At 39.4% G+C, this 27,927-nt stretch overlaps 1 protein-coding gene across 7 annotated transcripts; it reads right to left on the bottom strand.

Annotated features, from left to right (window-relative positions):
- Positions 1 to 544: 544 nt before the first annotated feature.
- Positions 545 to 27,182, bottom strand: mbnl3 (muscleblind-like splicing regulator 3). Of its 7 annotated transcripts, none has more exons than XM_029511863.1 (9): positions 26,819 to 27,182; positions 20,015 to 21,067; positions 13,770 to 13,934; positions 12,884 to 13,087; positions 12,551 to 12,793; positions 11,315 to 11,468; positions 9,184 to 9,309; positions 7,259 to 7,353; positions 545 to 6,041 (listed from the first exon to the last, which is right to left on the bottom strand). In XM_029511863.1, the coding sequence occupies exons 2-9, from the start codon at positions 20,186 to 20,188 to the stop codon at positions 6,024 to 6,026; spliced, it is 1,179 nt and encodes a 392-aa protein (XP_029367723.1). In that variant the 5' UTR covers positions 20,189 to 21,067; positions 26,819 to 27,182; the 3' UTR covers positions 545 to 6,023. The 7 variants fall into 7 exon arrangements, with proteins under 7 accessions (XP_029367723.1, XP_029367725.1, XP_029367721.1 ...); XM_029511865.1 differs by lacking the exon at positions 26,819 to 27,182 and adding an exon at positions 26,403 to 26,480 and having other exon boundaries at positions 9,199 to 9,309; XM_029511861.1 differs by lacking the exon at positions 26,819 to 27,182 and adding an exon at positions 26,403 to 26,480.
- Positions 27,183 to 27,927: the final 745 nt, after the last annotated feature.

The following is a 27,927-nucleotide window of genomic DNA, read 5'->3' on the forward strand; positions in this document are numbered from 1 at the left end:
AGTTATTGTTGTCTTGGAATATCACAACAAGGGAGCAAACAATAACCTAGGTTATGCTGTTCTTGTGATCAGATAATGAGTAGGAGATTTTTCACTGTTGTCTGGCTGTTGTCTGACAACATTTGAAACAAACAAACAAATAAACAAAAAAATCCTATTCATTGTTTGATCACAAGAACAACATAATCTATCATAAAGAAGACAAAATGAACCTGTTTGAGTTAGAATAACGTATTCCACAACACGAGAGAAATTAAAGTGACTTTAAACTTTACGAACACATCTTACATCCACGTTACTCTACAATCTGCTCTTTCAACCTGCTCCCCCCTTTTTTTGGCTGCTTTGCAGCCTTCAGGTGGTGCTACCCTGTGCCTAATTTTAGTGCATTACTGGAGAGGAATGCAGCTGCGTTAATGAAATCACGAGGATATAACAAGATTAGTTCTGGTTTATGGCAAATACTCTAGATCAGCTTTCTTTGCTTATTGACCTCTATTCTTGGATGTCAGGGTCAGATATTACTGAACCAAAAATTTAGCTGTAAATGAACTGAATAAGCCTTTTTTTTTTTTTTTTTTTGGAAAGCAAACTATTGTGGTCTACAGCAAGGCAATATCATGCTTGGGGAGGAACAGGGCTTTAGCGAAACAAACAGACAAAAGAACAGATCCCTCAGGGTGATCTTTTCATATTGTAATAAAATGATAGACATATCATTAACAATACACTGATTTGATTTTTAATTGACTCTTTTATCTATATTTATTCAAAATAAATTTTGAGTATTTTGACATAGTTATGTACATAAGTGCAAACAAGGTGAACATCACACATTCATATACACCTCAGTAAGGATCGACATCTCCCAGCACAGCTGGGCAGGAAGAGACTTCTGGACCACATTCTTGGCCTAAACTGAAACAGAACTCACTAAGGAAAGTTCACATACCCCATACAGAGACAGCTGAAGGCTTTGGTCTGCAGGCAGGAGGTGAACCATGAGGATTGCTGACTGGTTTGACTTTAAAGAAAAGGATGAACATCTTTCAGTTAGTCCAAAAGCCTCTTTACGTTCCTGACAGATAAGTGTTAGCTTTAAAAGCCAAAGTCCATTCTTATTTTTCAAAAACACCATGTACAAGAACACGCCCCCCGCCCCTCCCTGAAAAAAAACAAAACAAAACAAAACCAAAAAAACAACAAACAAACAAAAAAAAAAACTATAAAAAACCCAAAACAATTACAGTCAAATAAACAAAATAAAACACCTGATCTCCCCTAAGGACCTTTGGATATTACAAGGACTTAAGTTTTCCATAAAAAACATTTAATCATGTCACAATAACAAGACAAACTAATTAGACATTCCCTTCTTGAATATGTTAGATTTGTATGCTATTTCAATTAATGTGAGAAAATTCACAATTAAGATAATAGAAAGGTAGCCATGTTGTCATTTTGTTGCCATAGCAACAGCAACTATTACCATAAACAATGACTTCATCATTGTATACAAATTATTTTCCTATATCTTTATTCTTGTTGGTCTACAGAAACTATTAAACTATGTATAAACAAGTTATTTTTTATTGTCATGCTGTGTTTTTTTGTCAGGAAAAAAAAAAAAAGGCTTAACTTACTATTAGTACATGTCATTTTTATACACAGCTATCACATCTTTATACAGTGATGGTGAGATAAGGCCTTTTGTTTTTGCCACAGGAAACGTATGTTTAGGACTTCATTTAAAATCCTTATGCTGAAGGATCTGGTCACTGGAGACAGTGAACAGAGCATTTAGCAAATATGATGATAAATTACAAAAGAACGAGAAAGGGGAAGAGGTAAAACATAAATTTTCCTGTGCCACATTGCAGATCCCCTTTCTAATGCACTCTTGTGCATCTCTACATATTTCTGAATGTACTCAAAAATTCAAATGCCCTCAAGAGTCACCATTTAGTGATCAAGTATTCTGTAGTTTTTTTTTTTTTTCAGCTGGACAGCAGTAAAGGCATAATGATGTGATAGGGGGAGGAGATGAGGGCGAGACGGAGGGCTTCAATTGCCTGTATAAACCTCGTCTTTCAAAGCTTTCAAAGCATCAACTCCTCCAAACAGCAGAAAAGCTTTTCTGTTCAACTTCTTGAGAGATTTAAGAAAACGCAGATGCTAAACACACTCAAAAACAGGGTTAAAGGAGAAGTTACTTTTTTGTAACAAAACGTACATTTCTGTACAACACCAGACATATAACAAGTTACACACTGTTAGACAGACATGTAGATAAAACGTTAAATGAAGTGTTAAATAAATGCATCAGTTTTTTTTTTTTATAGAAACTACACATTATATTTGTTTTCAAGAGTAAGACGAGAAGATTTAAATCACTCTCATGTTTGTATGGAATTATTATTCTAAAACCCTGAAGACTGGGAAAAGGGAATTCGTGATTGTGAATTTATTTCATCACAAAAATGCAGAAGTAGAATTGAGTCATTTTGAAACTAAACTGATTCAGAAAGCATTGACAACATTGTATTTGTATTTGACGATTTTGTAACTGTAAATGTTTGGGTCTGACTAAGTCTCACAAATCTAGCAGAGACACTAAATAACCACAGTTGCCATGCTAGTATTTCCTCTAGTAGTTGATTTTGTTGCACAACAGACTTCTCGAAACTCCCACGTCTGGGTCTAACTGAGTTCCTTTGCAAACCATGTTGACACACTTTTCACCTTTAATATGGGAAAAGCACGCTGATTAAAGTACTAACCATAGCAAAGTTGTTTTAATATTGTTTCAAACTTGTTTGAGGAGAAACTCTACTACAACTGCTCATTACCCAGCCAAGTAGGACACATATATTGAATAAAAACAGAGGATAAAATGCATTAATTTTAGATGTAGACCATTCCAGACAAGCTATTGCTCCCTGCCACTGGTCTGTGTGCTAGTCAAAGGGTTTTACACAAACATGACCGTGCTACTGATCTTCTCATCTAGCCTAAAAACAGCCAATTAGTGAAGAGTTTGATTGAGGGACACGTTTGTACCAAATCAGCTTAAGGGTTGTTTATTACCTGTTCCCCTTTGAACCCAGCTGTCAACGTTAATAGGCAGGAGCAGCACCCACTGCTACTGGGTGCCTGTTTAGTACAGCCTCCTTACACCAAGGATAGGAGTAGGCAGGAAGAAGGACTGCTACACATGGGGAACCTGCCGCTCTGTCTCATGCTAAGAAGTAACATAAAATAAAGAAACAAGTGAAACTGAATGCCCCCCCACCCCCCAAAGAAGTAAACGCTGTAAAAGGGGGGGGCACATAGATTTTATCAATTTTGTTGGGTGAATTTTGGGCACTTTGGGTACTTTGAAAGTTTGGGGGGTACAAAAACTGACTAGCAAGAAAGGGTACTGTAATGTACCTGTAGGGTGTACATGTGTACTTCAAAAAGTACGATTCTGCTATATCTTTTCTGAGAGTGAAAGATATTTCTAAAAGTAGTCACACCACCCACTGACATTACATATAAATCTATATGACATTACACATACTTTAATATGTCTTAACACAGCATCATCATGGTACCTGTGTGACCTCAGATTTAGTCTATATGTATATAGAGAATTCATTACATTTCAACATGCCGGTCTTTTAGATGGGCATGTATAGAGTTTTTGCATTAGATACATTCACAACACAATGACATTATCTAAAATGAACGATGTTCAGTGGGAAATGTAATATCTGCAGCATATACAACTAACCAAATATGTGATTCATTGTCTCTTTCAACACATTTATCTATGCACACATACTCACTGATTTATTTACCTTACATGAACAATAAGACAGCACAGCTGTCTCAGAGAAGAAACTAGTACACAGATATGATTAACCATTATAATAATGTACTAAATAATGCATCTATCTGGTTTGTTCTTATAGTGTATTAACAGCTGTGGTTTGAGGAGACTTGAAAGAGGCACATTTGAATTTGGGTAAAAGTTATTTCAGCCCAGTTTCCATAGCTGTTGCGATCAATTTCATATGTCCACATACTTTTAAAACCAGAAATTCAACTGGTTTTCTTTCTTTCTTTTAAACCATCATTTATTTATTCCTCGATGTCCTGACATTTGCCACAACTCAGTTCTGGTTATAACAACTGTTGCTGCAACATTTAGAGTCTGATGACTTTTGACATAAAGGACGCATCAGTAGAAAAGACAACACAATTTAAAGTCAAACAGGACATTTTCAAGTTCTAAGCTTTCTCCCTGAAGAGCCACAAAACATAAAAACCTTGTGCCACTCATTCAAGCCAAGATTCGCCATCAACAACACAAACAAACTGCCTTTTTAAAATACATATCTGCATTTAAGAGGGAGACATTTATTAGGAGGAGTTATTCAGGTATTGCATTGAAAGGGGAAGCTTCTTGCATATACCCCCACTTAGTACACACGGACGCGAGGCACAACATCAGGAATCAAATCCAGCTTCCATCTATGACATCAAGTGTAAAAGTTTAAGAAGTGCCAACATTCAAAGTCTCAGATTCTTAATCCGATCCTCACTAATATTTTGCTTTGATTTCACCAAAGTTGGACACAACAAATCTGGGTTTGTAGTTTTGGCCAAAGATCATTGTTGTAATAAGAAGCGAACATTACTGCACTGGTCATATTTCTAACAACATGTAGGATATGGTTTTGAAAATGGGACAAACCCAAACAAGAAACGATCACTGATTGGATATCATGAGTGAAAACATTTCATTCAAAAAATTCAACAGCTTTTATAATTTGAGCTGAGCCACCACACATAGAACTCCCTCGCTTTAAGGCAGTTTGTGTCTTAAATCCAGAAATTAACATTCAAGAAAATCTCCAAACATAGCCCATTAGATACAGAAATGATTGTATCCTATTTTTACATCATGCTATCAATTCATATTTTTGAATATTGTTGAATTAAGAGTAAGTAACTAGAAAAGAAAATCCCATCCAGTTGCTATTATCCAGCAAGTACCAGATACTAACTATAAAACTGGGGACAAAGAACTGATTAAAATCATACTTAACATTTATGAAATAATATTGAGTAGTGATCACTGAATGATTTGCTGTTTTTTTTTTTTTTTTTTTTTTAACATTAGGAACTATAGACTAATAAATTTTATTTTTGTAAAAACAGAAATTGCTTATAATTGCAGATAACATCTTCCATCGTATGGTATTATGTGTTTGGAACTATTTTGGGAAACTAAGTCTCCTCTGCAGCCAAGCTGATAAATTAAAGGCACAAACAAATTAACAACAACTCACTGGCATTTCATCAGGCAAAAATGAGACTGAAAACAAACTGAATGGTTTACATTGTACAACACGAATGTTAGATTTCTAACCATCTTAAAACGTAAACATGACATGATACGAAACACTCTTTCCTTTTGACAACACGTTATGGTTGTTGACTGTCTGCAGGTCCACAGAATGAACTTTTTCAGAGTTTCTGACTTTGGAACAGTCAAATATGTTGGGTCGCCGTATATGGTGGCTCCAACCCATAAAGGGCTTTTTGTCTTGAATTTGTGCGTGCATTTGTGTGTATGTGTGTGTTTATGCTGCACTTTTAAGATGTGGACATGTATGTCTGAAAGACCGAGGAAACTATTTTGCTTGACCAAGTCAGTATGCATCAGGATGGCTGCTTTAAAGCAACAATAATATGTCCAGGCTTGTATTGCGTGAACCATCGAAGCTTTCCTACTGTCGTAATATCTTATAAAGAGTTTAACATAGCCACTCAGTGTGCACTATAGGTGAGGCACATGTTTGCTGCATTCAGAGAGATGACCGCCCTGGTTCTGTGCATGTTTCAGGGAGTTTAACTGGGATTTCGGGAAAGGCTTACTGAGTTTAATGCCACCGGAGCCGCCACCAGCACTTTAGGGATCGGACAGAAATGGGTTTCCATGGGAACGCACTGAAGCTCCACCGGATCCGAAGTCAGAAGCTCCGAGGGATCTACTGGAAGAGAGTGGGGAAAAAGGGAGTGAGGAGCAGTGAATACAAATGGACACGTACATCTTTTAATAACCTGACTAGATTACTCTATACACTAAAGTAAATACTATTATTTCGGAAAAATACTAACAATATAAATGGCCCACTTAGCACTGAGGTTGTTTTCATGGGTATGGTACTGAACAGGTTTTGTCATCTTTGTTAGATTGAAGCAGCCAGCAACCAACATTTTGTACGAATACCAAACTGAAAGTGAATTGCTGGCTTTAGTAAATATGTGTTAAAAAAAAAAAAAAAAAAAAGTTTCCTGTTTCCTGTGGTTCTTAGGTCATTTGCAAGAAGTGAGCGCAAATGAGCACGGCCAACTAATGTGATACCAAAAATACGGACAAGAACAAAAGTGATGCTTCATGTTTAATGTTTTACGTCACCAAGGGCTCAAGTTTATGCTTGTAGAAGTTGTCCTAATAAATGAAAATGAACAGCAGAAAACATCATCTTCGAAATGGAGGAACAAACATTTTGCTGTGTTCAGAAACCACACAATACAAATTCAAATAAAAACAGCAAGTCAGTTTACAGATTTTACTTTGTGAGAAAGTTTCATCATTTTTACTTTTTAGGTGGCTGAGTGAAAATATAACCTAAAAATTTTATTTTTGTTTTATTTTATGTATATTTAAGAGTAGTTGAATTGTCAAAAAAAAAAAAAACCTACAGCAAAACTAACTTTCAGATTCTTTTCAGATTCTTACATCTACTTTAGGAATGAGTGAATAAGATGACAAACAGTTGAACTGATAGTTGTCAGTGGAAGAAAGTTGCATCTGCCGTTTTGCTACTCAGACCCTGAAATTGTCAATGTTTGTGAATTTTCACCATTAAACGTAAAAATTGCGTGATGAGGGAAACTCTCCTGACGCAAAGAGGAGATTCAGCAGGAGTGACAGCAGGGTTGGCAGACCACATACTGTATGTCCAGAGATAATGTATGAACACTAAACACTCGGACAGACAGCAAATGATGACATGGTTCAACACCAAGACGTTTAGATGAAAACAGTTTCACTCCAAATAAATTTAGTTTTCATTTGCTCACGAGTGAAGACGTGAAATGAACATAATACACGTGATGCAACACGCAGGTGTTTATTTAACCTGATGAGGACTCATGACCTACAGAGCTAAAATAAAAGAACGGAGATGAAAGAGCAAACCTGATTCGAAGTGGCTGATTCAGCGAAAGGAACATTGGTGACTGGGGTCGAGGCCGACGAAACAGTGGAGGTGGTGGCACCGTGCATCATGGGAACTTTAATTCAGGCGAGTCAGACGAAAGACAGAGGACGAAGATGTGGGCGGGAAGGAGGGGAACAGGAATGATATGGTTACCATGGCAAAATGCGTAGGATCAAAAGTCATGGCACAAGTCAAGTGATATAGCCAGGATGAATTTGAACAAGTATCAAGACACATGCAAACAAAAGAGATAAAGAAATTACATATTAAATTAGGCAACCAGTTACAAAATCAAAAAAATGCTTTATCCAGCAACTAATGGTAGTTTAACAAACAAGACAATACACAATCATACAATCTAATCAGACTGGAGTATCTGATAATTGTATTCAATGGACAGAGAATGTATATGGAGGGAACAAATGATCCATAAGAGAACAGAAGCTCTTTGAATAATGTCACTGCTGTGATACGACCCTAGTTTACCTCTTCTTTTGAGATTGTCCTGTAACTTGATAATCATAATGTTGTTTGAAAATAAATTGTTACCATTTTCTTTGATAATATTGTGATTGGCTTTGCAAGATAAATTTCAAAATCTAATTTTCACTCTACAATCGAGTGCTAAATGTCCTGCAACGAAAGCACTTTGGACAAAGACAGTATAATTACATCAATTACATTACATGATATTTGTGTAATTTTAAACTGAGATCTGATTTTTATCATCATCATCTTTGATCACTATACAGACAGCTAAAAAGCTAAACATCCAGACAAACATAACATCTAATTTAGGAAGATTTTAAGGAAAAGTCCAGTTTAGCAAAGCTTGCAAATAAAGGTCTGTTTCCTAGTCTGACAGTAAAGATGGACTTTGGTCTTTAAGAATATACTGTACATGAAATGGACATAGAAGCATTTAAATGGAAAATATTTCTGAAAATGTGATAAAAAAGAAAAGGACGAGATATTTACTTTGTCAATGCCATATTTGCAATGTTATTCTTATCTCCCAGCACAGAGAACAGGTTGTTATTATGTGATGGTTCTGTTGTAGTTTTGCAGTGTCTGGCCATGAACGGTTACAGTCAGAAATCGAACCTCCTTTGTATCAGCTGACTGTTTATCCCTCCAGTAGCTAGAGATTCAAGATTAAAGATTTTTTTTTTGTCAATGTCAATATACATTTGCATACACAAGAGAATGAGATACTGTTTCTCAACCAACATCTGCAGCGCAGTGAATCGGAACTGAATCACAGCAGTTACAAATGCTCTGGTGCCAGCAGCGCAATGAAGCCTGGAAATTTATGTCACTGTGGTTTATAACAGCCCTTGAAAAGATTTACATATTTGTCCTGTGCCCCAAGTTCTACTTTTACTGACAGCGTCATTATTTTTAATGTTGCGTATTACTATCATTACTACACAATCAGCATTCAGCAGTGGCAAATATGGGATGGATGGAGAACAATCATAAAATGACGACGTGCATAGAGAGCTAGTCACACACTTGGATACACCCATGTGACGACATCCTCCGGAAACCCTTAGACAGTACCATCCAAATGATTTTTAGTTTGACAGCACAAACGGTACTGTGTATTCCTTTTCTATGTGTACGTGTGTTTGGTAGATTCTTGGTTCTAATAGCTCCAGAATATTTCAGAATTTTGTATTTGTGATCGATGCTGACACCTCAGATCTAAGATGAGCAGCCTGTTATGTTCACACACTACAATACTTAATGTTTACACAGTTTATGTAAACTGAGAAAAGTTCCAAAAATTAGGTTTAATATCTTATTTAGGGAAAATGCTCTACACTTAGCTCAGGTCAGACCTGCTTTTGGGAGATTAGAGGGGGCTGCTACAGGTGATGTCTAGAAAGGGATAACCTACAAGGGGTCCCCTCACCACTCAGTCCAGGTACTGACAGGAAACGATTGGGGTTTTGCCTGCAGCTGCTCCATTCCCTCCTTTCCCAGCAGACCTCCGCTGCCAGCGGGGCCGTGGTTTTTATATGCCCTACAAGAGACAGGAGGAAGGCTTACAGCAAGACCACTGACTGCTGGCCCTATTTTTACTCCCCTGAGCACACACGCACACGCACACACGCGCACGCGCACGCACGCACACACACACACACACACCAGGAATGTTCGCACAATATTGAAATGACTTAATGAACTGCTTTCACAAAAGCATGATACAAATCATGATGAGACATGATGACATAAAGGTATGATGCAATGAAAAAACAAAAACTTTGAAATGCTCAAAATCGATGCTGATCAATAAATTTTCACATTCTTTACACTGCTGTAGAGCAACTACTGGTTTCTTTTCAGAGCAGAGAGGTGCCAAAATCCATTTGAATTAAAGCACACAGGAAACCTTTGGGTACCTTCACTCTCCATCGCAGTAAAATTACTGTCAGGGGAAATAGCTGTGGGCAAGGACTGTATTTAATGATCCTCTTTGCTGCTTTGTTCAAAAAACCCCTAACATTAAATGAATTCGAGCAAAACACCAATTTTATCAGGAAAGAAACTACCACACATACATTCTTTAATATCATGTTTCCAAGCTTCACATTCTTTTCAGCAGCCAAATTTATATTTTGATAGTCAAAACTTCCGTGAACGCAAAGAAAAGCATTTTAAAAACATTACCTAGTCTTTTAGCCACAGAGACAGTAGCTGCAATGTCGCTGGTTTCCAGTTCTCGTACATTCAGTCAGCTCTCAGGAGAGTACTGCGCCACAGTTAAAGTTCCCAAACACATACTATTGATGAGATATTTAAATGTTTTACTTTTTAATTTGAAAATGAGCTTTTTTCTTTTGTTGGCATTGAGAATAGATCATGGAAGAAATAATCTAAAATCAGCATAAGGCTGCAGGATAAATAAAAAAAAAATAAAATTAATAATTAATCAGTCTGAACACGTAATAATTGCACTGACTTGTTGACACTATTGCCTATATGGTTTGTTGATTAATTTGTTGCACTAAAGATTAGGTTTGAGCCAGTTAAATGCAGTCATTCAATAAAGGCTCCGGTGCACGAACACATGCTTTTCAGTTGCTGTTTTCTACCTTTATAGGGCTTGTCCATCAGTAGCCCCGCAGGAAAGCAAACACTGAACAGAGCATGTCACCTTATGTACAGAAAAGCACTAACAACAAGAAACAGCAAGGGAAAAACAACCATAAGCAGCTAAAGGCAAGTGAACAGGTTGATAAACATGGCGGCATCGAGGCTGTCACGTGTGTGCCAATACACAAAGACACAAAATCAAGTTGTTCAGGTAGGGAAAGATAAGAGCACAACAGCTGACTGCTTTCAGCTGATGCAGAGCCCCCACACTGAAGCTCTGATCAGTATTTGTGCAGCATAGAAGGGGTATTCAATATCCACGCAGCAAAAACAACCGACTGTATTCATTGTGTTATAAAGAGTAATTTAGTCATGAGGCATCAGAAGATTGTGAAAAAAAAAAACTAAACAAAACATGAATTTTGACACCTTGAGGTGACACCTTCAAATTGCATTTGCATTTAGGGGCAAAACTTCAAAATCTAAAAAAAATAAAAAATAAAATAAATTTTAAAAAGCTGCAAATTCTCACATTTAAGAAGCTATATCCATCATATATTTGAGATTATTCCATTCATAAATAAATTCATCCTACAAAGCATGCATAAACCATGTTTGTACTAATTACTATAAAATGTGTTGTCCATCCATTTGTTTTGGTTTCAGCGGATCAAAAGCAAGCAATGCAACGGACAGTGGCACAAAAGGAACCATGCTGACGTAAAAGAGGTAAAAGCAACCACCTCACATGGTAAAGGATCCTCGTACAAATGCAAGCATGCAAACTAAAACGCCCTGTATCCCACTAACTAGTCGTCTAACATAAAACCCTCCTGTATTAGTTTCCAAGGGTCCATGACAATAATTCAGCCATTATTTGTGTTTAGAACTGACGGACTGTGTCTGCACAGCTGATATGTCGAGAGACTCACCAGTGGGGATAAAGGCTGGTTGCTGGAGCTGCACGTTAGCCAGGGCTTGCTGGTAGTGAAACATGCTGGGGTTGAAGACTGCTGCAGTGGCTCCATTGCTTTTCTCTAAGATTGGCCTCTTTGGTAACTGCTGCACGACCCCTGGTGGCAGAGCCTGGCCAGGAGGACAATCAGAGGAAAGAATAAATGTGTCTTTCCCACTTGCTATTGCAGGCTAAGAACCTTGCAGCATATAAACACTTTTACTTCACAAAAACGGCATCATCTAGTGTTATTTTAGAATAAATATACAGAAATAGTTTTATCTGCAATCCTGTTGTCGTGGATGTTTCTGTTTACCACCACAAGAGGACACTGCAACATATAAAATTAGCTGAGATTCTGTGGGACAAAACCTGAGGTCAGGCCAAGAGCAATAAGGGATTGTTATGGTTTCATTCTGTGATGGGCTCTGTGCTGACACATCAGACTGGAATGGAAGATAGGCAACACAACCTTTGGCCCATATTAGCAACATGGAAAGATAAAATGAGCACTGCAGAAAAACTTGAACATACAACTTACTACTGCAGGATGGGATGTATTTTTAACCATACGACCCTGATTTATCTGAGTTTAACTATGTGAAAATGCAAGCAGCTGGTGATTAGACAGAATAGTACCAAGAGCAACTTTTGAAATTTTCAATACCCAAAGCATAAACAGCCACTGCAATAAAATCTGATTAGATGCCAAAATGTATAAACCCTGCGCACATTTTGTTTCCAATTCCTTTCTTAAATACCACTGGTACTATAATACTGGGTTTCTTGTTTTTCTGCATCAGCACTGCAGATTGACCAGATTATGTTACAGCTGCTTGCAATGCTAACACTAACTCTTGTATCTTGCTGCACTGATGCGAAAACAAGCACAGTACCAAACACATGAAAAAAAAAAAAAAAAAAAAAAAAAAAAAAAATCCTCAGATAACATTATCAAATTTCCATCTGGACGATGGTCCGTGATCCTTTATCGAATCAGTCAAAAATCCAAGTCCAAAAGGCTTTCACTGCAGTGAAGATATCACTCTGCTAAAGACTGGCTTAGACTTGTGCTTTTTCTGCTGTATAATTTCACTTATGAAAGGAAAGTTAAAACGTTCAAACTTGCCTCATGTTGAGATTTGGTAAAAAGAAAAAAAAAAAAAAAAAATGCTCGGTGTTTGTCACAGTCACAGTATTGAGAGGGACTCACCAAGCCTGTGTTGGTGATTGCGTTCACACTGGCCTGGTGCTGTGCAGCCTTGATCCTGGCCTGCAAGTGAGCAGGGGGATGGAAGTACTTGCACTTGTCTCGGCTGCAGCGGCCCTTGATGTAGTCCATGCAGACAATGACTGAATTTTCGCTGCAGTCCACCATGCCAGCCTCCAGGGGGTGAGCATAGCGGCAGTCGCTCTCACCTCGTGTGCAATTTCCACGCTGAAATTCTCGACAAACCTGGCAGGAGCAGTTGGCGGGCTGATCAACATTTACCTTTCATCATACTTTGACCAAACATAGACGCACAACTGCACGCAGACGGCATACCTCAAGCTTGTCTGTGCGCACATGTTTTTGTGCGGAAGTGCCGTTGCCCATGGCTGCCAGACTGGTAGGGCTCCCAGGGACTAACAGGGGAGTGCTAGGCAGCAGCTCAGGCATCAAGCCCATGCCGGGGCCCATGTGGCTCAGATATGGACTGAACGCCATACTGGGACTTGTTGCCAAAGAGGGTGTTACTGGGAATGTTGTCTAAGGGACAGACAGAACAGCAGAGACGAGAGAGACAAGAAAGCAAGTTATGAGAGATTTGGTGATTACATAACAGTTACTGCGGGTTTTCCACAATAATGAAAACAATTCACTTAGCAAAGGCTATAATACTTTCTTTTTGAAGCAAATACAAGGAAAGTAAGGAACAAATACTGGATATTAACTAGTTTTACTGTAGCTTTTACAGGCATTAGATGAGAAAATGAGACAACAGAACAGTCATTGTGCAGCAACATCTATGTCTGTCCAGACTCGTGATTATGTGTTTTGACAGAATATAATAAATATTTAAGTATTTTGGCTTCTTTTTTCATAATTGACATTTTTTTTAATTATGGGGAGAAATATGTTTCTCAAATATTATTTGTTTTATATTCTTTCTATATGTATGGTTGTTGCTGCAACAAGGAATTTCCCATGCGTGTGATAAATACAGTACTCCTATCTTGGCTTATTATTTTATTTGGAAATACCCAAAGGTTTTATTAGCAGGAATTTCTAACTGTACTTCTCTCAAATGAACACAAAGCCAAAACAAGTAAGTTTGGCTTCCTTTTCAGACACAAAGAAGAATCCTGTTTTTCCTTTTGTCCAAAGAGATAATTCAGCTTGTGCCTGCAGGCATGACTGGTGGCACTCAGATTTCCTGGGGCCTGCTTACTATGGGCTGCAGCTGTGATCCAGGCAGCATGAATTGCATCTGTTGAGCCAACATGGCTGCCGCGGCCTTCTGCTGGATCAGGTTGTTCCTCCCGTTAATCTCCAGCTGGGTTTTCAGGTGAGGAGGTGGGTGCAGGTATTTACAGTTCTCACGTGTGCATCGCCCCTGAGGAAGACAGAGAGATGAGGGGGAGTAAATGAGTGTGAGAGCACACAGACGAAGTGACACTTTACACTGACTCTCACTGAAAAGACATGAAGCCACATGACAAGGAGATAAGAATAGTGTGATGGTGAGGATTGGCCTTTACACAGATGAAAATGAGCACTCAACACCACACATAACACACTCTCCTTCCTGAAGAAATTGATGTGAGTTTAGCACAGGAGCTATCTGTGCAATTAAAGTAATTTTGTTAAGCTAAACATCAAAAGTCAAATGTGTTTTCCAAACAGTCTGAGAACTTGTAAATCATGTAGAACTAAAATACTAATGAAGTCCCAGAAGATCAAATGTTGCATAATTCATGCAACACTTTCTGTGTTGCAGTGTTCGCATTAAGAGCATGTTATGCTGGCAAAACAAGTTTAACCAGCACTCAATTAAAGTAGTTTCTTGAACACATTGCGCATTTAATTTGAAACTTTTTGTAACATTAAGCTTTGAACAAACTGTACATTTGATATAATTTTATGATGAATTTATTTTTTGATCACTGTGAAATAACAGCTGCTGCAGAAATCAAATAAACAACACTGACAAAAGATAAAGCCGGATAGTGAAAACATATGCTCAACTCTCACCGTCCTGAATGACTGATTTTGGATGTTTATCTGGTACTCAGTCCAAAATAATAACCTACTACTTAGAAAGTGGAAAAAAAAAAATTCAAAGTAGCACACGCACGTCTTCATTTCAGAGAAAAGCTAAAATGGAGTTAAATGTACTATAGGTATTTAGCAAACTCACTGTTTTCATAATAATACGTTAAACCTATTATATCAGCATTGCATTCTTTGTGAAAGGATTTTTTACCAAGGCTGAGGAGCTGAAAGAGTTTTGTTTGTTTGTTTGTTTTTTACCTGCAATGAAACTAAAATGCTAAATCACTTACACAATTTTTGGGTGATGGTATGCAGGTAAAGTAGAAATACTACAATATAACAATATACTCACATTTCACACAAGTGCTTCGTTGAAAACACACTCAAGTTAAAGTGTTCTCAATGAGGTCAGGAAGCTTAAACAGCCTGAAGCTGAGAAGAAGCCTCCTGCTAAATGACATGTAAGCAGATGGACTGCTGGCTGAGGTTTACATTGATTTCACATAAAGGACAGCTATAGTGGATTTCTACTGCAATAACATGGAATAACAATGGAAAGCTTCATTCACCACATGCAGTTTTTCAAGCATACAGACAGACAGACAGTTTGATCATGACCAATAATACACGTATTGGAGCAGACGAGATGTCCTTTATAATAAATGTGAAACAATAAAAAAATTGTTCTGAAAAACATTTCCAAAGGTCAATTAGATAAGAAATATTGTGGTTTGAAGGGAATTAATGAGAGGTGAATAATACAAGACTCTGAACTGCGGGATGATGATTCTATAATTCTAGGACTTTCAAATGATGCAGGATACTTCTCGTTAACCAAGGAGATCAACCTTATGATTAAAACATTTGCCAAAACAGCAACCTGGGCTGGCCGACATGATTTTTCCCAACAACAGTTCGAAATCAGTTCAGATAAGAGTGTGTGTGTGTGTGTGTGTGTGTGTGTGTGTGTGTGTGTGTGTGTGTGTGTGTGTGTGTGTGTGTGTGTGTGTGTGTGTGTGTATATATATATATATATATATATATAGTGTAGAGAAATTAATGGAATTGTGCTGATTTGTATTTATATTTGTTGATAAACTAATTGTCTCTCACTCTGCATGTTTTACATGTAAAATGAAGCTATGGATTCTACAAAAAGGTTGCAGTGAATTAATACTAGCCTTAGTGCCTTAGTTGATCCAATTTTGTATTTTAGTCAGCTGAAGCTTTTCCTGCATCAGCACTCACTGCCACAAACCATTTGATCAGAAGTAATCCTTCATGCTCCTTTTTACTTGACATTTTTGGTGGCTTAACAAATCCTAAATCAGATTTTGAGCTACGTATCTCAAAAGCAATTCATTCATTGTAGAACGTTGTTGAAGCAGCGCCCTTTGTCCTTGCTAGAGTATGTGGGGAAGGTGAAGATGGTGTTGCAGGAACACTGCAGGTCAACACAAACTCAGTGGAGGAACTGCAGGGTCCATTAAACCCCTGGGCTGACAGCAGCTGCTAACCTGCTAAACTACCTCCACAGAGTATCAGCCACACGCTTCATGATCATCACACCCACGCAAGGCAGTTCATGAGCGCGTTGCACCACTAACAGAGCACCCAAAAAAAAAAACAACAACTTTAAAGACAAACTGACGTCGTGTTGCTGATGATGAATGACGTTATGCTGAGATGAGGGCAGAGGAAAAAAAAACAAAAACAAACAAACAAAAAAAAAAACAACACTTTTAGCGGCAGGAAAAAACCTGTCCCTCATACCAGCAACCAGGAGGGATTCAAGTGACCTCGCACCCCAGCCAGATCGCATACAAGCATACAACATGAAGCAGCTTGCAGAATAGCCACAGTCATGGTGGATAGGAGGAGACACTGGAGATGGGAGTGAGCTGTGCGTCAGCAAACTACGTGTTACAGGATGAGTCTGTAATGAAGAGTGAGGCCCATGAGCCCAGCAAGCCTGCTGAGCCTCAGAGGAAAAGAAAAATACCTATTAATGAGCCGAATGATGAATTCATTCATATGCATTTTGTGATCCAAAACACAAAAGTAAAATCAACTGCTGTCTGATTTTTGTGATTTTTGTAGCCTATTCAGTGATGTAGTTACAGCAGCTTTTTAAAATGAATAAATATTAGATTGAGAATTAGGCCAATAAAAAGTGATGTTGAAGAGCATTGGGTCAGTAATCTCCTTTTGGTAACCATAGAAACACACTGCACAACACAGAGTAAGTCCATGTAAGTACAGTAGTGTGTTGTAGGTGCACTCTGGGAGAAGATAGATTGGATCACTGCACAGATCTTTTAAACCATTACAGTTTCTGAGCTGAACTATTTCCCATATTATTATCAGACAAACCTGATATTTTGCTACTACTGGATGGATAAAAACGATCCTTGGGACACAAACTGTACCAACTGATTGCAGTAGTATTTAGTATCCTTGGTGATTACATTTGTTCACTGCGTTGGTTTATTTCCAAGTACTTGCAAAATCAACGGGACTCTCATCCTCTGCTGCACTTTATGTTTTCTAGTGATGCGTACATTTTAAGACTCTCACATGGAAAATTTTAATTAAGTCACTGAAATTTAGCCTGTTGCATAAGCAAACAGCATGTTGAATAAGCACTTCATTTTGATCATGCTGTAATGCCAAAATCTGGTATTTTCAATATTTCAAATGTGATTATAGACTGAATACATGTGGGTTTCAAACTATTGATTGAACAAAACAAACAAACAAAAACCATTTTTAAGATGTTGAAAATCGAGTCTGAGCCATAACTGTCTATTTTCTGCCATGTCATCGAGCGAAAATATGTGGAATGAATTCATAATGAAAATGATCATAATATTGAACCCTTTAAGATGTTGTCACCCAGAAGTGGTGGTGTTTTTAAATCTACTGTAATTTTGGATAGATGCGATGTTCACACTAATCATATGAGATGACAGCAGCACTCCAGTTAACAAGGTAAAAAGAACTAGGCAGTGAGCTCCCTCCTCCCTCCCTGCAGCAGGTACAGACCAACCAGACACAGCTAATGGAGGAGAAAGCAGGAATGACAGAGGTCGGCTTGCATCAGGCCAGAGTTGCCAGAAAAGGGAGGGACAGTGTGAAGGGAGGCCATGAAGAGATAAATGCATGAAATTAACAAGCGGCCTTCTTTGGGTGGGGAGCGGGAGAAGGGAGAAATGCTTTAGAGAAGCTGCCTTTGGGGCCTCTTTGTTTTATCTCATCAGTCGACCAAAAACAAAGAATGTAAACACGCTGTTGGGAAGAGGTGCTGGGACCAAAAGCCTTACTGCAGTTCCTGTTAAATAAACCCACTTTGACCTTCAACTGTCACCAACTTCAGTTAAACTAACAGCATGACCCCTGGGCTTCAAACAGCCAAACATGGCCTTTAATGATTTGTTTTCTGCCTTTGACACAAAGCGGTTTGCCTTTTTCCCCCATCAATGCAACCAGTAAAGAGCCAGGCTGTTGCTCTGTGCTAAAAACAGCCGTGCCACTCATGAAGATCAAACTATCCAATGGGTATGCACTCCTGTGCTGTTGCTAGGCCCCCTCTCTTTTTCTCTCCCTCTCTCTCTCCCTCTCCATCTCCCTCCTGCTCTAGAGGACATAACACAGAAAAATGGCTGAATAATAAATTCTAACTCAATAAACGAGGAGGCAGCAGCTGCACTCAGACAGAAAGCCCCTTGTCTGGGCCTCACTTTTTTTGCTGCATGAAAGCTGCTTGAGCAAAACCTCTCGTAAAAACACGTGCACCCAGATGCATACACGGCAATATCATTTCTCGATTTCAGTACAACCGCTCATTTATAGTTGGCACTCTTCTAAAATACACTAAAGCATCCTCACTTGTCAGTTAGTTTTTCTGCTGTGTATGGGTAGGGCTAGTCCTGTGGTTCTGTGCTGGAGGAGAGACAATGAGAATCAGGAGACAACTGCAGTGATGCTGGAGGAGCATGACTAGCCCACATCGGTGGTGGACAAACGGGCCATCAGCAGAGCAACGAATTATGCCTTGACATAATGGAGACAATAAAGACGGGGTAATTTTCTGACACTGTAATATACATCTATTGTGCATGTCTTTGCTTTTAAAGCGATAATATTAAACTATTAGTAATGACAGGAATTATGAGGCATAGCTGAGGAGCTTTGAGCATGGTAATTTGTGTAACCAATAAACGAAGCAACTGCGCAGACGGAGCAATGACAATTTTTGCATTTCATGCATGTTCATAAGTCCGAAGACTCCTGGACTAACAGAAGGAGAAGAGACAGAAATAATGCGAACTATTTAATTTAGACCTAGTACAGTCACAAAGCTTGTCTGAATTTATGACATAGATAAAAGATTGGACAGAATTTGTCCACCATTAGTGCCTTAACCCCCATCTATATATCTCTTTAATATATGTGGTTATATTATTATACTATTATTATTAATGTTGCAATCTGTAAGCAACACTGCATTACAGCAATATTGGATTAACAAGATGTTTAATTGGTGTCACAAAGTACCTCGATTGGATGTCATGTTAACCCAGTGGTGCAGGATATGTACTCTTGCCCTCACTTTTCCTGCATGTAGTATTTTATCCAACAAATTCAAAAATCACCTTTAAGGAAAAATGCATTAGACATTTCATTTCAACGTTGTTTAATATTAATGTAATATGACTATCAAATATATTGCCATCATAAAATGGAAATGATTAATTGTAATAAAATACAATATCTGTGTTACCTGCTCTTGTGAAGTGAAATCCATTGCACTGGACTGCATGGTAAAATTATGGCAAATGCTACTTTCATTTGGTCTAGGATTTGTAAATCATTGTAGAGTAAATGTGATGCGTTTTAATTCACAACATAAAAAACACAATGACGAGGACATAATAATATAATGATCCAGATCCTGGCAGTCCCCAATTTCAGAATCAAGAACATACAGATGTGATTAGAAAGGTTCTGACAAATATAATGTTTAAAAACCTCAGTTTCAACTGTTTCAGGTTGCAAAGTTTCCCCCAGTAAAGTCTTAAGCTTATTTTATCTCATAATTCCCTTTTGAACAATTTAATCAGCAGGCGAGACCCCAAACTTCTGCAGTATCTTTAAAAATGGGTCACTTCAACTGAAATAAGGACCAGCTCCTCTAAACCATTACAGGGAATTCTTGTTTATGTGTGGGCCTATCTGTGGGTGCGTTTGTGTTTAAGTGCAAAATAAGCTGGCACCACCTTAACGTCAGTATTTATACAATACTACGCAGAACTGAAAGAAACCAACTATCCTGACATTAACCAAAATTCATGTGTCTAAACAAACATGATATTGTTTGGCACGAATGGACGACGAAAGAAATATCTGTTACATTGTTACCTTCAGTGAGTCAAAGCAGGCGATGACTCGGCCATTCTCCACATGACAGCTCCGGGAAGGGTGGGCAAACTTGCACTCTGCATCAGATCTTGAGCAGGTACCTCTCTGAAACTCACGACACACTTCCAGGGTCAACCATTTGGTGTCCCGTCCCATGGTCATGCTGACAGCCATTGGAGACTCTCACAGACACTGAACAGTGGCAGGGACAGATGGATGGAAAACTGTCTGATGAGTGCAAAGGTGACTAATGGTGACGCCAGAAAAAAAAAAAAATCCCCAGAAAACAGAGAGGAAAAAACAGAAGCAAAAATACTTTCAGTGAAATCCCTCAGTGCAAACAGGTAGCAAGTCCTCGAAGTCGAAGTGTTTTGGGCGATGTTTATTAGTTTTTCCTGGGAAATGTGGCAGCTGGGGTTTCACTGGGGCGAGCTAGAGGGGCTTGTTTGTGAGCAGAGGCCAGCTCTGTCTCCTAAAAAAAATAAAAAATAAAATAAAAAAAACAAAACGACAAACTACTCTGTGGACATCACTGTAGAGTGCTGAGATACGTCATTAAGCATCTGAGTCTTCACGTGAATCGATTGACACCCAGTCTAAGTCAGCGTTATATTCAAGTCAACATGGCCGGGGCTGTGGCGGTGTCGCTATAGCCAATTACGTTTAAACAGCTTGATAAGGAAGATTTCTGCCGAACAAAAAGCACAACCTTTCAGGGATGGTTTCCTTCCACTGGAGAGATGAGGTGGCAGCTCAGCTCAGGGTATGTGGGAACTGCAGCTCAGCAACATGGGATGGATGACTGTGTGGCTGTCTGGATAAAATATAGCCTCCATTCAAGGCCACACACACACTGAGCCTTGTCTTGCTTGTGACCAGCAAAGTCAGACAGCAGCAGGCAGACGACCTCTCGCAGCAGGCACTTCAGAGTTCCACTTCCTCCACTTATTCCAGTCTCTTACTCATCCCTCCTTCACCATCCTTTATTCTTCTGTGGTCATTGTCCTTACTGACCTCCCATCCACATGTCCTTGCTTGTTGTTTTGCTGTGGACTGCAAAACAGAAGGGTAAACATTAATCCAAAGCATTGACAAACGAGCAGCCTGTTGAAGAAGAAATATTCATCTGAAGCTACAACCTCGTGTAGAGCTCATTTAAATGGAGGGAGACAAGGAACACGAGTCAGGAGAGTGGAAGGGAACGCGCCAAAGAGAATAAAGCGAGGACAAACAAATACGGGAACAGAACATACGGGAGGGAGGGAGGCAGCGATGAACGGCAAAGGGCAAGCTATGTCTTGATTAAGTGATACGAGTGAGAGAAAAAGAGAAAGAGAGAGAGGGAGAGAGAGAGAGAGGGGATGGAGGGAAATTGCAGGCAGGACAGAGACGTCACTTCAACTCCCCTGAGCTCCACGGACCAGGACCAGGAACTTGATATGAATCATGCTGCAGTATATGTGAAAAGTGGAGTCCTTGAAGTGTCACTCGTGGTCGACACCACTGATTCCCAGACAGTTACCAATCTTAAGGGAAGAAGCAGGGAAAGACACAAACAGGGCAGAAAGAGAAGAGGTAGTTCTTCACAACTGCAGCTGCTGTGCTCAATGCAGAGCAAGAGCCAATTGGACAAACTTTTGCAGGCAGGCAATACACATCACCAGCCAATGGCAGAGCAGTTTGCATAGCAGCTCCTCCTCCCACACAGCCTGTCCTTGTTCCACCCAGGCTTTTTTCACTGGTACAGCACAGTCATGGCTGAGCCACTTGGCAATATTCAAACTGTACAACTCTGAGCTGACTCCAAACAGCTTTGTCTGCTCAAAGACAAGGGATAAGTTATGTCCAGTTCAGTCCTTTGACTTTGCTGCAGTATGATGCAAAGAAGACGCATGCTGTGAGGGAGCAGGAGTGACATGTCTGAAGAATAACTGACTGCAGATAACAATCAGGGAGATAACGCTGAGAAGACACTATCATTTTGCTTCCAAGGGGAGGCAAAGTCCAAACTGCATTTTGACCATGTGGGGAACTGACGAGAAAGGAGGGCCAAATTTACGAGACATGGCAGGACATGAATACATAAAATGAATAAACAATAGGCGAGATGCAGGAGAGGAGGAGTAAAAAAAAAAAAAAAAAAAGGAGTGGGGGGTTGGAGCGGATATTATCAGTCCCTGTGTCTGATGGCGGCAGACACAGACGGAGGAAGCGATTGGGTGTGTGTGTGACCATGCAGCTAGACAGCCCAGTAGGAGCACACTGCAGTGGAGTGGGAGAAGGAGGGATAAGGGGGAGGTGGGAACTGAACTGATACACCCACCTTCAAACACAAGAACAAAGACACATCCCAACCCAAAAAGAGAGGCAGAAATCATGAGAGATGTGCAGATACAGCAATTGCTTTGCTTGCTTAACCATAATGCTCCTCTGTGCCTCCTCCTCCTTCCAGCCTGCAGATCGATAGAAACTTTTCTCAGGGGGACAAGACAAGCACTCCCTCTGCAGCTTCGCCTGTCCTGCATTCACATCCACATCAGTGTCAAGCGCTCTTGCTTACACACGCCCTGAACCCTCAGCTCAACAATATGCAACCCACATCATCAAAATGCTCAACACTCCTCATTTTCTTTCCCTGCTCTTGCCACACTAGACACCAAATGGCGCACAGTTGGAAAGCTACGCAGCAGAAATGGCTCGCCTCCAAAACCATTCGACTTTTTACTGCACCCTGTATGTTTGAATATGCACACCAAGGGCCTGTCACCGAGATATACTTTCTATGAGTATTTACGCTGTAAGAAAATTTCATGGAGTGTTTAATCAAGCATTTCCTTGTTGGATTTTGCCTTTGGCCTCTACCGGGGCTTTCACAGCCACTGAAAGACAATGGGTCAGTTAAAAATAGAGAAATGTCATGGTATAATGTGCAAGTAGGTTAAATGTGACATGCCGAGTTGGGAGTTTTGTTTGTTGCAACGTGTGCTTGCATAGACAGAACTACCTGTGAGGGCTATCAGTAAGAATGTCCAACAACCAAACAAGACAGCACATAAGCCAGTACAGTATAAGTTGCTGGAACCACTTTACCCCAAATAAAGAAATGCAGGGACATGAACATGAACAGAATGACTCATGTGTACAAAGGTTGTACACAAGATCAGCTACAGTTTAGTTTCAGCTAAATATTAATGTGAGCATGGCAACATGTTAAAAGGACGATTAAATCAAAAGTAAAAGTACAACTGTAACTAATGGGAATGATTTAGCAGGTATTTGATCAGAAAGCAACAGTGGACAAATTACCATTTTAATCTGGAGGTTTACCAATAAAGTTATTAAACTTATCCAGAGGGGGTCATGTATGTAGGTCCCATATTTCACAACAATAAAAGAATTTCTTCAGGTCATTTAGAAGTGAGCATTAAAGCAATAGTTCATTGTTTTGTTCAAGGATAGCAATGAAGACACCAATAGTCAAGATGGCCCAGTCCAGAAGCAGAAGCAGTTGCTATGAGCAGCCATGGTCATAAACATCTGAAAGACTGAGCCTCCAAGTGAGGGAGCGAACAGTTGAGTTACAGTTTAGGATTTGGTGCTCAGAATAATCCTCATGTACAACCACACATCTTTAATCTATGTATAAGTGCTATGGCCTAGTGTAGTTGAATTACTTGATTTATTTGTATGGCAAAATGTGCCAAATTTCATTTTATGTTTTATAAGCTCAGCAGCACTTTTTATTAAAGAAATAATTTTGGTCAAAAAGCAGTCATATGCAGCGATGCAGCACGGTGACTAAGAACCAATGGCCCCAGTTAACAGCCCTTAACCTGCTGCCTGTCCTCCAGGTGTTTGCAGGAAGAAGAGGAGTCCAGCGGTCAGGAGGTGGGGGTAAAAACGTGGGTGGAACAGGACGTGGGAAAGTATAGGACAGATGGGAATGACTGCTGTTGACTCCGGCGCACTGCGTCCCTCATCAAACACAGTGCACCAAAGGGCTACCGACCGTGTAACCTTCACTGGAGCTTTGATGTCTGCATTACTGCTGGTGAGTAGGCTGTGTGCCACCTGCCCTGCACCTTATCGGCTCACACCTCTAGGTAGCTTTATACCAATAAAACCGCAAACATGCATTCAGTGGTAGGATGCGTTACACGGTAATATACGCGAGAAAAACAACCCACTTTTATTTCTACTCAATTTTTCCGTTTTGCTTTTCTTTGGCACACTTCTATATGTAGGGAAATGTTTTGTCCTGTGTAATTTGTATGTGGTATGAGAGTAATACAGAAGGTTGACAGACAGAACAGAAGAATCAAAAATTATTTAAAGGTCTTACAGGCTATTACAGAAAAGACAACAAACTGTTTCACTATGAAATTGTTCTAGCAAACAAACAAACAGCCCAAGAAAAAGCCCAACATTTGAAATCTTTTAGATACTACAAGAGTTGAAGATGTAATTGAAATAAAATTACTGTTTGTAAAATGACATCGACAGTGTCATTGACAGGTGAAGTCAATATCAGTTGACGGGAAAATGTGGAAGAGTATAAATTTCAGCTGAAGAAGTGATAATGCTACATAAGAATTAAATGTATTGGTGAACTTATGGACTGCTTCTAACTGATTGGGAATGTGACATGTTATTGGTTAACACTTCCTACTTGCTGGAAAAGCAAGTAGGACATATAAATATAAACACTGAAAGTATTGAACAATAGTTTTTTCAAGTTTAACTTGAATTTTTAACTTGTACTGTTTTCTTTTTAATTAATTGCTTTGAATTATGGCACAAATGTATCAACCAGTGCAGTCTTATAGGCTAATACAGCAAATACAGCAACTCCTCAGAGAGAATAAAAGCTCCTAAAGTTGTGGAGCTCAGTATTTAACAGACTGGGGAAAGCCAGCAAGGGATTTGAGTATTTATACACAGAAAATAAAAAACTTAAGCTGAGATCTGTGTGTCAGTTTGATTTCATTAGCGAATCTGTTTCCCTTGGGAACCTTTTCCCCCCCATTCCAAACAGCTTGGTGAATTACATTTATAAAAACTACAGGTCATTTTAAAACAAATACTTCAGTTGTGAAAACACAACTCTGTTTGCAATCTAAATGATATGTGTCACAGTTCACTAAACAGACTTTTGAGAGCCGTGACAAAGTGAAGTGTGAAACAGGATAACATCAATGACCAGGTGATTGATTAAAAAGCATAAGGTGAAAGAACGATAAATCACATTGAGGGTGAAAGCAGGCAGCCTGGTGGGATGAAGCAAAGTAATTAGGTTAAGTATCAATAATCCTTTCAGCTCATTAAAGCACCAAGGCTCCCATTTAAACAAGCACACATCAAACCTACAGGACAATATGACCCACACACAGCATGGATACTGGGGATATGTGTCTCTGTCAGAAGTGAAGTGAAAACAGGTTATGCAGGAAATACGCCTGCATGCCCGTGTCTGAGTGTGTGTACATGTCTTGCTGTGTGACTTTCTGGCCAATTTCTCAGCGATGAAGTCTTTTGTGGGTGAGACTTAGTTTTAGGGAGAGGATTTGTAGCTGAAGTTGCTGGATTAGGTTAAGGTAATGTGTTCTCACAATTATGTGCGTGTCAGTTAATTTGTCTTTATATTAACTAAAGAAAAACTAGACATACTGTTGCAAAGTCCAAAGACTGAACCTAGCGTGAACCCATTTTGACTGGCTGTAAATGTTAACTGAATAAAAATGTGGGCAACACATCCACTGTAGATACATATAACATGTGCAGCCAAATACTGACAGTACAGCATGGTGGCTAAGTGTCTGACCTCTTAAAGGTAAACCAAGGGCAAAACTCAGGCTGCACTGATTTCACAGAACACACACACTTCCAGATAACTGGTGGGCAGGCTGTCAGTCCTCTCCACTAAATTGGATTTAAACTCACTGTTACAGTGAACAGAGTGGCTCGTAAAGTAATTTTACATTGATTTTTGTTTTTTTTTGTTTTTTTTTTTGCACCCTATCCTCCAGCATGATGAAAATACCAGCTTGGATTTGAAATACTGGCACTGTAACGGCACCCCATCCAAAAATATGACATTCAGGCTAAACCCTCAGTACAGACATTATTTACATCCACACGGAGCATGGCCGCCGGCAGACCTGCCCAGTGCGCGTTAAATGAAAATGTTATGTCTTTGCCTGAGTGTGTAACACCACAATTACGCCCGTACTGAGCCCAACAAAGGCAGCTCTGAGCCTCCACGCAACAGGCAGACTGTGGGAAGCATTTTTAACCGGCTGCGAGGTGGATTCAAACATAAGATTCACCACTGACCGGAGCATTAATGCTGCTGCACGGTGAACTGCGCCAGACGAGCCCAGCCTCTTACCTGCTTCTCCCGATTTGTGTGTTTATTTCCCACTAAAGACGCGTTTTCTGGCTGCTGGTCTGAGGTTCACTCGGTGTTACCTGGAAGTGAGGCAATGATCGGGAGAGGAAAAAGCGCGTTATCGCAAACTAGACAAAATGTAAAAAAAAAAAAAAAAAAAAAAAAACACAAAACGAGTCAAGCAAGAAAAACGTCCTCACAGCCGCAAAGTGGGAAAGGGAGAATGAAATAAAGAGAGAGAGAGAGAAAGAGAAAGAAAGAGAGAAAGAAGCGAGGCGTTTAGCAGGCAGCTGAAATGTTGCTGCGACTAAATATGCTCGGCTGCACCACGGCAGGATGACAGATTTAAAAAATCCGAGGCAGGGCGAGGAGTGTGTGTGTGTGTGTGTGTGTGTGTGTGTTGGGGGGGTGCCTACGTTTGGAAGATGCCATCATTTGCATTGGTGGAGGCGCCAGTCACGACCCGAAGGTAGGCCGCCATGACGGCGACGCAGCCAGGTACCGTGCTTCTCCTGCTGGCCCACCTGGTCCGATGAAACACGGCCGAAGGTGATCCGGACACACCCGGTCCAACACCGTGCTGCCGTTTGACTTTAACTTAAACACCAAGACGGCGCTCAGACGATAAAGGTTGTTTTTATTCATCAGCTAACGGTCAATAAGAAACGCTGACGTTGATCGTCGAAATAAAATTACTCGAATTTCTTTAGGTTTAGATTTTATTTTTTTTTAACAATTAAAATTAGTCTGTTAGAGTTATTATAACATACTGGTAGGTGAGCGCCCTGCAGTTATTCCACCTGATGCTAAATTAAGTTGACTCTTCATTTCCGGTCGTTTTTCACAATAAAACCAGCTTTTCCAGTCTCCAGATTGTTGTGGTTAATATTTTAATATTTAATATTTTCCAAAAGTTTCACATGTTTCATGGACTCCCTTCGTCACTAGTTAAAAAATCATGTTCAATGCCTGAAGAGCTTTGGGCTCCAGACTGTTTAAAAAGCCCTCCAGAACCGCATTTAGTGCAAAATGGAGATTCTTGCAATCGGTCAACTTACCTTCCTGAGAAGGGCAGCAGGACATCTGAGCCATGCAGCCATTTCTAAATAGTTATAACTACAGGCTACAGGCAACAATATGGCAAATGTAGCATCTCCCGGGTTAAAATAAGCAACAAAGTCAGAGGAGCAACATTGCTTCCCATAATGGACCAGAAATTGTCTTCTTGGGTGTTATAATAGTTTGTGTATAATTTTTGATATGAAATTCACAAACTGGGACATAAATAAAATCAGTCACAAATTTGAAGACAGAATCCAGGCCCAAATTTTAGAATAGTGAGAAATGTAGTTTTTTTTTTTTTTTTATTTTAGTGTAAATAGTAAAAAAAAAATCCTCTTGACTGTGTTCTAATCCCTCAACTTTTTAAAGAAATACATCTCTACTGATACAAATAATAAGTAATACCACCTTTTACCAATCAAATAATCTTTAGGAAATTTAGAGCATTTTCATTATGTTACTG

The sequence above is a fragment of the Echeneis naucrates genome, chromosome 10 (genome assembly GCF_900963305.1).
Source record: "Echeneis naucrates chromosome 10, fEcheNa1.1, whole genome shotgun sequence".
Taxonomy (NCBI): Eukaryota; Metazoa; Chordata; class Actinopteri; order Carangiformes; family Echeneidae; genus Echeneis; species Echeneis naucrates.